This window comes from Orycteropus afer, unplaced genomic scaffold, assembly GCF_000298275.1.
Source record: "Orycteropus afer afer isolate SDZICR_OR568_19922 unplaced genomic scaffold, OryAfe1.0 scaffold00267, whole genome shotgun sequence".
Lineage (NCBI taxonomy): Eukaryota > Metazoa > Chordata > Mammalia > Tubulidentata > Orycteropodidae > Orycteropus > Orycteropus afer.
Window position 1 is genome coordinate 1,673,531 of NW_006921854.1, and position 11,825 is coordinate 1,685,355.

Genomic DNA, 11,825 nt, shown 5'->3' on the forward strand with positions numbered 1-11,825 from the left:
AGACAGGCAGGCGAAGAAGACAAGTGAATCAAGATTTCTATACACAGCAACTTTGAAATGACTGTCCATTATATCTACAATTGGTAGTTATAGTCATCTTCTGGGGTGTCTGTCATTCGTGCATTGCATGTTCCCATCCAGTGGGCATAGCTTGAGTCAAAGTGGTCTACCCAGAAATTTGGAATTGAAACTGAAGTATCTATTTAGTATGAATATGTCTAGAATCATGACCTATCAACTCAGAAGCTAAAAGAACAGAAATATGCAAATAAACATAAGGAAGAAAAACTGATCTTCCAAGAAGAAACAGAGTACTCAGAGAGAAATTCTTGATTCCTAAGAGAATGATCCAGCTTCTGGTTTCAGTTCTTTCCTGATGTCCACCTAAAATCGTGCTCATGTATTCTATGAAATATCCTTAAGTCCCTGTCACAACTTTTCTTTTTGTCTTAAGCTAGCTAATCTAACTTTTATCAAAGAGTTTTAACAGTATAGTAACTGAAGGGAGAGAGAGAGAAGGCAAGGAAATGGTAAGGTAAAAGTGACTGAACTTTAAGACAGAGCAGAAGTTGGCAACCATTTTCTGTAAAAGGTCAGATAGTAGATATTTTTGGCTTGGGAAGCTATATGGTCTCTACCACAACCACTCAATTCTGCCATTGTAGGGTGAAAGCAGTCACAAATAATAGGATGGGACAAAGGAATGGGCATGGCTGTTTTCAAATAAAACTTTATTAACAAAAATGGGCAGTGAGCCAAATTTGGGCAATAAGCTGTAGCTGCCAACCCCAATACCCAACAGCATAAAAGAATAGCTTTCTTGGTGAAAAAAAAATGAGAGAATGGAAAAGAAACTGCATTCTACCACAATGGTTGGTAACTACTCATTGAATGAATAAGTAGTTGAGCAAATGATTGAATAGAGACTATAATCAAAGAAGAGAAACAATGAGCTCAAGGCCTTGTAGGTACAGCAATTCCCAGTTCTGTCAAGGTCCAGTGTGGCTCAAGTAGTCTGGAAAGAAGTCATTAAAAATGCAGAGGTCAAAGAACTAAGGAATCTTCAGCTGAATCATCAATTTAGCTACTAAAGTTTTTAAAAGAAAAAGCCACATGGAAAGGAAAAGATGAAGGAGGAGCCAAAAATGATAAAGCTAGAAGAGAGCTGGGTTACAAAATGGAAGGACATGAAGTGGAGGAAAAGCATTACATTGCAATAGGACAGTAACTGTGATCTCTCGAGAACCAAGGGGATGAAATGAGGCCTATAGAGGACCAAAGGGTTGTGGGAGCTAGAAATGATGAATGACAGAAAACTGGATTTCAGTTAAAAGAAAAAAAGAGAGCCTGAAAGTACAAGACCTCAGATAGCCTCACTGCCATACTGTTGTTCATACAGTACTCACATGTTGTAGTCTAGGAGCAGGCAAGGCTGGGTACTTGATATCAACCAGGATTCCATACATGTAGATACAGCTGGCAGTGACTCAGAGACATCATACCATATCAAGACAGAAAAATCAGCAGTGAACACAGCTGGAAAATGAAGTGGTATGTAGGAAACGACAGGCAAGGCTAGAAAGCTAAGCAAGGACAATGTGCTTCCGTAAAGTTTTACCACCTTGGAAACCAAAGGCCATCACTATGAGTTGGAATCGACTCGATGGCAGTGAGCTTGGTGTTTTGTTTGGTGGTATGACATAGGGTCGCTGTGAGTCAGAGCTGACTCAATGGCACCTAACAACAACAACAAAGTAAGACTGGCCAAATGGATGCAGTGCTAGAGGTGCTTACTCATTTATGAAATCTGGAAATCAATGAGTAATATCATTAACATCACATGCAAGTAAAATTTTACTGAAGATAATTCAAAAACAATTGCAGCAGTATATTTATTGACAGGGGATTTCCAAGAATACAAGTTGGATTCAGAAGAGAAAGCAGAATGAGGGATATCATTGTAGATGTCAGACGGATCTTGGCTGAAAGCAAAGAATACCAGAAAGATATTTACTTGTGTTTTGTTGACTATGCAAAAGCATTCGACTGTGTGGATCATAACAAATTATGGAAAACACTGCAAAGAATGGGAATTCCAGAGTATTTAATTGTGCTTATGAGGAACCTGTACATAGACCAAGAGGCTGTAGTTCGAACAGAACAAGGGGACACTGCATGGTTTAAAGTCAGGAAGGGTGTGTGTCAGTGTTGTTTCTTTTCGCCATACTCATTCATTGAATAAGTATGAGTGTATGCTGAGCACATAATTTGAAAGCTAGACTATGTGAAGGAAAATATAGCATCAGGATTGGAGGAAGACTCATTAACAACCTGAGATAAGCAGATGACACAACCTTACTTGCTGAAAGTGAAGACGACTTGAAGCACTACTTACTCATGAAGATCAAAGACCGTCTTCAGTATGGATTACACCTTAACATAAAGAAAACAAAAGTCCTCACAAGGGGACCGATAAGAACATTATGATAAACAGAGGTAAGACTGAAGTTGTCAAGGATTTCATTTTACTCGGATTTACAATCAACACCCACAGACGCAGCAGTCAAGAAATCAGACGTTGTACTGCACTGGGCAAATGTGCTGAAGACCTCTTTAAAGTGTTAAGCAGCAAAGGTGTCTCTTTGAAGACTAAGGTGCGCCTGACATAAGCCACAGTATTTTCAATCACTGCATGTGAACGCTGGACAATTAGTAAGTCAAGATCGAAGGAGAGCTGATGTTTTTGAGTTGTGGTATTGGCGAAGAATACTGAAAGTACCACGGACAGCCATAAGAACTAACATATTTGTCCCAGAAAAAGTGCGGCTGGAATACTCCTTGGTAGTGAGAATGGCCAGACTTCGTCTCACCTATTTTGGTCATGTTGTCAGAAGGGACCATTCCCTGAAGAAGGATATCATGTTTGGTAAAGTGAAGGGTCAGCGAAAAAGGGGAAGACCCTCATTAAGATGGACTGACACAGTGGCTGCAACGACGGGCTCCAGCAGAGCAAGGGTTGTGAGGACGGCACAGGCCTGGGCAGCGTTCCGTTACGTTGTACACAGGGTTGCTATGTGTTGGAGCCAACTTGACGGCACCTAACAAGAACAACACTGACAGAAAAGCTGGCAGTTCAAAGCCACATAGCGGCACCACAAAGAGAGACCTGGTCCTCTGCTCCTGCAAAGATTCCAGCCGAGAAAACCCTACAGAGTTCAGGACCACCCTCCAACACATGGGGTCACCGTGAGTCAGAAGTGGGTTTTGTCTTTAACATGACAGGATGAAAAATTAAGGTTTTTATCTTGTACACCAACAGGAGCCATCAACAGTTTTATGCAGTTAACTTAAAGTCGCTTTGGTGGCAATAGAAAGAATATATTACAAGAATGCAGACTGGTGGCAAGGGACTAGTTTAGAGGCTAATGCAACAATCCAGTAAAGAAGTATTGGGTTTTCAATTAATTATACTCATTCAGTCACAGAAATATTTTAGAAGTATATTAATGTACATTGGCTCTATGCTAAGAGTGGGATATCATATATATGAAAAAAAAAAAGTTACTGTTCTCAGTGGAGATCAGTCTGGTTAGAGAAATAACTCTTAAAGAATGATTCGAGTATTGTATGATAAGTTCAACAATGAAGTGTACACAAAGTAATACAAAGAAAGGTGTGCTTGACTATGAAAGGGAGGCCCTTGAGATCTAACGGATTATTTGAGACTTGCCAGGTATGAATTACTTACATGGTCTTCAAACAGAGTTGACTAGGAATTTGGACCTCAACAGAGACGATAATGGTGATGAAAATTATCAACACCTGTATCATACTTGTTACATGCCAGTCAGCGTTCTAAGCACCTTACATGTATTAACTCAGTTAAAGGTCACAATAACCAGAAGAGGTAAGTGCTGTTATTATTATTTACGTTTTTTAAAAAAGAAATTGAGGTATAGAAAAGCTAAATAATTCACCCATGGTCACAAGACTAGTAAGCAGATGAACCAGGATTTGAACCTAGGTAGTCAGGCTCCTAATTACAGATCTCAGCTGGAAATAAAGATTTTGGATTTATCCTCAGAGTGGTTGCTGATGATGTCAGTATAGATAAGGTCCCCCAAGGCAAGCGCACGGGTTGAGAGGAAGTGTGAGGATGCAAACCAATAGAGGAAAGCAATAAAGAGTTTCAAATATCCATAGAGAGTTGAAATAAAATAAGGTCAAAAAGAGTCTATAAATCAAACCAAACCAAACTCACTGCAATCGAGCTGGATCTGACTCATAGCAACCCTTCCTTGGGTTTCCGAGGAAGTATCACTACAGAAGTAGATTGCCCAACCTTCCTTCTGAGGAGCGGTTGGTGGGTTTGAACCGCCAGCCTTCTGGTTAGCAGTCAGATGCCTTAGGCACTGCGCCACCAGAGCTCCTAAAAAAGTCTATGGCATTTGACAATTAAATCATTACAGAGCAGTATTACAACAATTTATGGGGAGTGGAAGTGGCTAGACAAATGGGCTTAGAGTTAATGGGAAATAACAAAGCACAGAACACAAATTAATTGTTCTACTCTGACGAAATCTTGGCTGGGAAGATTAAGTAGCAAGTTACAGGTAGTAGCAAGGGGCAGACCTTGGCTCAAAGGAGCTCCCCCACGCCCCTTCTTCTCCAACTGGAAGAGCCAAGAACATACCTATCATCTATAAAAAGTTACCAGGAGAGAAAAAGGAGAGACTGATACTGCAAGGAAAAAAATGACTGATGGTAAGTTTCCGTGAAGTGAAGACAGGGAAGCTGCTTTCAGTCTGCAGATGAAATGCAGAGAGATTGAGCCTCTATGAGTTCAGTGGCCTCTATGTTCTCTCTGAAACAGAAGGTGAGGCCCTCTGCTGAGTGACAGACCCAAGGAAAACCTAAGTTTCTGGAAAACCGTAGTCACTGAAAGGAACATGGGGATGAGCAAATCAAGGATGACGAGCTGCTGAGTTGTGAAGACCCAGCGGAGACTCGAAGGAAAAAAGTCAAGATAGGGGCCACCAAGCCTTCGGGCTGTGAAGTTTCTCCTCCTGTGTTCAGCAACTCAGGTAAGGAAGACGAAAAGGCCAATTCTATAACTGACACACGATTTGAAGTTTGCAGAGTAGGCAAAGTATAATGGCAACGTGGCAAGAGAGCATGCTGATGACATATTTACACAAGAGACAAGGGATTACACGAGGAGGTACACTCAGGAGGGTACTGACAGCGTGTGACGAGAAAAACGTGAAGTCAAGGGACAGGAAACACCATTAAGAACATATAGGTTTAGTAGGAAGCAAGAAGGAGAAGTCTAAAGATGAATTAGAGCAAGCCCCACAAGAGCAGAGAAGACGCTTGCTCTGGTCATGCTTGTTCAGTTACAGTCAGCAAGCATCGACCGCCTAAATAATCGGTCAGATAATAGACACTGGGGTTTAAGATTGGTCTGTCGTGACAACATTGAGAGTGTGACCATGGTTGTGAGTTGGTGAAAAAAATACTGGACCCTTGGAGTCAAGAAGGTCAAGACATACTGAAGTTCAAGTATTGGCTGGGACACCCATATGCTGAACTCAGCAAGGATGGGGTACGTTAGCACAGGGGAGAGGTCTGTGAAACACACGACAAAGTCTGTGTGTGAGGGATGGGAGAAACTGACAGATGACAGCGAAAAGGAATTCAGTGGTTAAAGCAAGACTGCCGAGGACTCAAAGGAGAAATGTTGTTTGAAGGTGGAAAACAAATGCTTCGGGAAGAATGCTGAAAAGGGAGAACAACTTCTCCCTTCTCCCTGAGATAAAAAAAGCATGGGGAAGGAGGAAGGGTGGGGGAGAAGCAGCAGCCCCCACTTGAAGGACTGCCAGAGAAGTCGTGTCCTTGAGAAAGTGCCAGGATTCAGTGAAGGCCAGGAGGGGTAAGGAACTTTATGTGAAAAGGAACAGGGGCTCCAGAAGGCAGAGTGAAAGGGGTGGGAGGAAAGCAGTGGGAGGGTGAGCTAAGAGGGAAAGTACAAAGCAATATGGAAATGATTTACAAAGACAGGAGGCCAAATAGGTGTGTATTCTGGTCACTGCAAGGACACCAAGGATGAGAGTCATGGGAACAATACCTGGCTCTGAGGTTTGGATCAAAACTTCGGAGTAAAGCAGTCTGGGTACTGGTAGCGGTCCAAGTATTCTCAGGGTCTGATTTTCTGGTAGACTTTTAGATACTTCAATCAGAGAATCAAGATTCTTACCCAGTGACACCAGGTTCCCATAATTCTCCATCATGACATCTTTATATAGGCTTCTCTGAGCTGGGTCCAGATAATCCCACTCCTCCTGGGTAAAAAACACAGCCACATCCTCAAATGTCAGCAACCCCTGAAATAGTATGATTTCCGCAGTCAGTTCCTGTTGTCTCAGGACAATTCTACCACTCAAAGTGGCAGAAGTAATCACTGATCAGGGACCAGGAGGCTAGGAGAACACAGTCACTGAGTTCCAAGCGGGGCCCAATTCTGAGAACCGGCTGGAACAGACAGGCACCTTAGAGTACAGGGTAAGTGGGCTGGATCCCTGTCGCTGTTAGCCAGGGGCCTAAGAATAAGGCTTTTCTGGTTTAATATAATTATGTCCTAATATTTAATTTTAGTAAGCTGCCCCAGGGCCTCTCCCAGCCTCCTTCACCTCGTTCCTCCGCACCATTTCTCTATTTGCACAGCCAGTGACCCCGCTCAGTTCCACCAGGTTCTCTAGGCATGTACCTTGCACGGTCCCGACGCAGGAAACAGGGCAGGGGCGGGCAGCACAGATGCGTGCCTCGTCTGGTGAACTCACAAGTGGGGGCCAGCTCGGGGCAGAACTAATTCTCTGCAGCCGATTCATCGAGTCGCTCCACAAATAAAAGGAGTCAGTCGCGACTGGACCCCGCAGCACTAGGGGGTAGTAGCTCCCTGCAGGTGCCGGCCCTAAGGAACCCCTTGGGGCGGCCCTGTGGCGCGGCCTAGCTCAGGTAACAGCGAGAAAACCAAACGACCCGGGGAGCGACTCACCTTAGGCTCCGGCGGGGCGCTCGGGGCGGCCATCTCCTAGCCAGGGAAACGGGACAGGAGCCCGCGGCGGCTGCACGGGAAGGAGCCTCTGGCGAGGCCTACCTGACCACTGGATATTAGGCCCGACCAAGAAGAGGCCTCCTGGCGGGGTCCGGCCAGGTCCTGCCTCGGTCCCCGGCCGGTCACGACCCCAGCAGCATATCAGACACCCTCCCTGACCGTCCCCCAGTCCCCACGCCCCTCCTCTATCAGGTTGCGCAGCCTTCCAGGCTCCTAAAGCCGCCTCCCCGCTGCTAATTGCTCCTCCTTTCAGCCTAGGAGTGCTTTGACCGCCCGCCCCCGGATCAGAAGGCGTCACCCGGAATCTTCCTGGGACGCCCCCCGAACTACAACTCCCATCATGCTCCGAGAGAGCATCGCGGTCTAGCCGCTGTCGGACTACATTTCCCGGCGTGCAAAGGGCGCTGCCACAACCGTGAGCCTAAACAGGAAAAAGTGACATCTGCCATTAAACGTACACCCCCATTGGCTGGTCTTGGCGCGTCACTGCCGGCTGAGGGCTGATCTTCGTCGTGTAGCTCTCCGTGGAAATGGCTTCTCTGTGTTCGTTCGGCGTTACCAGAAGGAGCCTCACGTGGATAGTGTCAGGGGCGCCACGCCGAGAATTTTGGTTTCGATCCAGGTAAAGCCGAAGGTTAGACGGTGGATCACTTTCCTAGAAAGTAAAGAGAGAAACTGACGAGCATGAAGAATCAGCTTCTAAAGGAGGCGTCATGCTCCTAGCACGGGACCTATTAACATGAGTGTACAATAACAAGTATGAAGGGACAAGTTCGAGAGGGGTGTCGGGCTATTAGGATGGAACCGAATAGCAGGAAAGTGCGCTATGGGTCCGAGTTCAGAGGCTTCAGTTCTCCGAGGGGAGGACCCAGCCTGAATTTTCTCATACACGGAGATCAGTGATTTTTTAAGCAAACAGTATTGATTACGTGCCACGCACATAGTGAGCCGTCAGGAAATAAATGACTGTTGGAATGATCAATTTGGATCATGAACGTGAAAGGGCTCAGTAAACTATTTTTGCGGGATATAGTCACGGAGCTCTGGTTGCGCTGTGGCTAAAGCATATCGGGCTGCTAACCTAAAGGTTGGTGGTTCCAACCCACCAGCCGCTGGGCGGGAGAAAGATGAGGTAGTTCTCTTCCTTAAAGATTGACAGCCTTGGAAACCCCCTGGGGCACTTCTAGTCTCTCTTACGAGTCGCTATGAATCAGGATCCACTCGATGGCAGTGGGTTTGGTCTGGTTGGATATTTTCACAGACAAGATTCAGAAATGCAATGCAATGTTTTTATTCCGTTTATGCACTGTTTCATTCATACACGCAACAAATGTGTACTCAGTGCCTTCTGTGGACCGGCGTTTCTCTAAGCGTGGAGGCTGTAGCAGCAGAAGCCAAGTTCCTAATCAAAGCCGAAGTATTCTTCGACAGGAGAAAACCGAGGCCCATAGAAGGGAGGTATTTTTCCCAGAGTCCCAAAGCAAGTTATTTGCAGAGCTGGGTCTGGAACCCAGGTTGTCTGCCTATCCACCTGCTTTTCCCAGTACGCTGCGTGGAGTCCTTTGAAAGTAGTACCTGCTTGACCCAGACAGTGTTTCAGACCTGCTTCTCAGGGAACAATGTGTGCCTGCTCTTAGACTATTTCAGGAAGTGCAAAATTAAGACAACGGAACAAGAGATTAGTGTGATAAAAGGAATGAACTGCATTCTGAGTGTGAAGAGATGTGACTGGATTGGTTTGAGGAAAAAAGAGGTGAAGTGCAGACCATAAGTAGACTACTCATTTAAGAAGCTTTGTTAGAAAGAAGGGAAACATGGAGTCTAGGGAGAATTTTTTTCTTTGAAGATGGGACGTGTTACAGGACTGTGTGCGTGCAATGGTTGAGGCATTTGGCAGCTAACCCAAAGGTTCAAACCCATCAGCTGCTCCACGGAAGAAAGATGGGGCAGTCTACTTCTGTAAAGAATGGCAGCTTTGGAAACCAGTGGGAGTTGCTATGAGTCAGAGTTGACTCTATGGCAGTGAGTTTGGTTATTTTTTGTGTGTGCCCATGGGAATATTGTAGAAGTGAGGGATAAACTGACGGTGGAATGATGCAGATGGGGATTAATTGCTGGGAGAAAGTCCATGAGCAGACAAAGAGGAATAACATTAAAAACCATGCTGTTGTCCAAGCGCAGCAGTTTCATTTCCAGTTTCTGTAGAAATGACCAAATCCAGTTAGAAGCCAACTCCATGGGAAACAGGCATCCCTAAGTAGTAGGTCATGAATTATGGAGCACTTGGAGTATGTCAGGAAGATCCCATCATTGATTCACGTACTCAGAAATAGTGTTCAAATAGTTTCTTAATGTATTTTCAAAGGATCTCACCATTAATAAAACAGGTCTTTGCATCCAGGAGCTTATAATCTGAGACAGTAATTCTTAACTGGGGGATGATTTTGCCTCCCCCCATCCCCACCCCTCAGGGGACGTTTGGCAATATCTGGAGACACTTTCAGTTGTCATGACTGGGTAATGGGGTGCTGCTGGCATCTGCTAGATAGAGGCGAAGAATGCTACTGAATGGCCTAGCACGCCCAGGACGGCCTCCTGCAATAAAGAATTACTTAGTTCAAAATGTCAATAGCAGCGGGCTTGAGAAACCCTGATCTAGTAAAAGAAGTGGAATAGAAATAAAACTCAGGTAGGATGTGATACATTTTCAGAATAATAAAAACAGATAGAGGAGCTCACAGTTATAATTGACTGGGGAGGCTAGGGAAAGCTGCTTTCTCCAGAATAGTTTTCTCCTAGAACTTGGAAGAATAAGTAAGATTTCTGCAGGTGGAGGTGAAAGATAGTAGACAGTGAAGGATGTAGCTTCAGCCAACATGTGTCAGGAATGTGGAGTGTATTTCAGAAACAATGTAGTTTGGGTAGAGGTTAGAGGGTGTGTAGGAGATGAGTGTAACATAAGGTTACAGAGGTAGATTAGGGTCAGATCCTAGAGGACTGGGGATCCCAAACAGGGAAATTGACTTCTACATCCATTCTTAAGAATTCTTACAGCACATGAAATTTATTACTAGGTTTTATTTTCTATCTGTGTCAACTTAAACTGTAAGCATTCTGAGGGCAGGGAGCTAAAAAGAGTAAGTGTGCACGTGATTTGTTGATTTTGATTGGTGGGCGAGATTGGGTCTGGTGTTTGTCACCTTTGTTGATGCAGTGACCAAAGATTCACAGCCATGTTTTTGACAATTCTAGGAAAGAGCAAGAACCAGTGGTGGCAGAGGTCGTGGAAGAGGTGAAGAAAGAACCTGTCTTGGTGTGCCCACCCTTGCGAAGCCGAACATACATACCGCCTGATGATCTCCAGAGTCGTCTGGAATCTCACGTCAAACAAGTTTTTGGTTCATCTGTTCCTAGGAACTGGCAGGCCACCTCCTTGGAAGATGGTCATCTGAAGTTCAGTCTCTTAGCACATCTGGCTGATGACTTGGGCCATGCAGTGCCTAACTCAAGGCTCTATCAGATGCGCAGAGTCAGTGATGTTCTTGATTTCTACAGTGTTCCTGTTCAGGATCGATCTAAATTTGATGAGCTTATTGCCAGTGATCTGCCTCCCAATTTGAAAATCACTTGGGGTTACTGAGCAGTTCAGAGGAGGAACACACCGAAACTTGTCCCTTACTGAGCAGTGTGAAGTTACTAAACAATTCGATATCATGTGAAATGCTCCCAGACTATTCTCAAAATCTACTTTTTCTATGGAAGAGCGCATCATCACTTTTTTTTCCTTTGTCTTCATGAATTGACAAATAACAGGAACTTTTTTCACATTTGCTGAAGTTTTTTTTTCTTTAATTTAATGAAGTCAGGTCATTAATTAACTTGGGTGTAAGACAGGGAAGCCATTACAAATTCAACTATGGGTTTAACCCTTTATAGGTATGAAATAGTAGTTTCAAGAAAATGTTTTAATCCTATTAGGACTCTTAAATCTAAGGAACAGCTTAGCTATTTATAAAAGACACACAAAAGGCTATATTGCTCATGATAGGACGTTGTTTGTTTTACTGTACAAGTAGAAATGGTAGACAGTGATACTGTTTATTCTGTATTCATGTCTTTTGGAATTAAAGAGATTTCTTGAAGTGTGTTGTGTGTTTTAAGTTTTTAAAGGTGAAATTTGGCAGGACATCTTGGATGATGGTCATGTGAAGTTCTTGGCACATCTTGTTGATGACATGGGCCATGCATTGCCTAACTTGAGGCTCCATCAGATGTGCAGTAGGTGATGCTCCTGATTTCTGTGGCGTCCCTGATAAGGATCGACCTAAGACTGATAAGCTTATTGCTAGTAACTTGCCTCCCAATTTGAAAATTAACCTGCCTCCCAATTTGAAAATTAACCTGTCTCCCAATTTGAAAATTTATTGTGCTTATTGAGAAGTTCAGAGGAGTAACACATTAAAATCTTCCCCTCCTTCCCCAAGCGAGGTAATACTTAACTACTATAATTTTGAACAAAATTAGAGCATGTGCCAACTACTAAGTGTGACTTTTTCTCTAGTAGAAAGATCAGATTTCATGGTGCTGATTGAGAATTTCTCCTTCAGAGGATATAATGCTTGCTTCCAACTTGCGGTGTAGTAAATTACTTAGTGTGGCTTTTCTACCCATAAGTCTTTGTAAACTCTAAGGTGGGAATTGCTATTAGCTA

The 11,825-nt window shown here is 44.1% G+C and overlaps 1 protein-coding gene across 1 annotated transcript; it reads left to right on the forward strand.

The window, feature by feature from the left end:
- Positions 1 to 7,644: 7,644 nt before the first annotated feature.
- MRPL50 (mitochondrial ribosomal protein L50) lies at positions 7,645 to 10,754 on the forward strand. The gene is made up of 2 exons (XM_007950317.1): positions 7,645 to 7,736; positions 10,367 to 10,754. Exons 1-2 carry the CDS (start codon positions 7,645 to 7,647, stop codon positions 10,752 to 10,754), a joined length of 480 nt encoding a protein of 159 aa, XP_007948508.1.
- Positions 10,755 to 11,825: the final 1,071 nt, after the last annotated feature.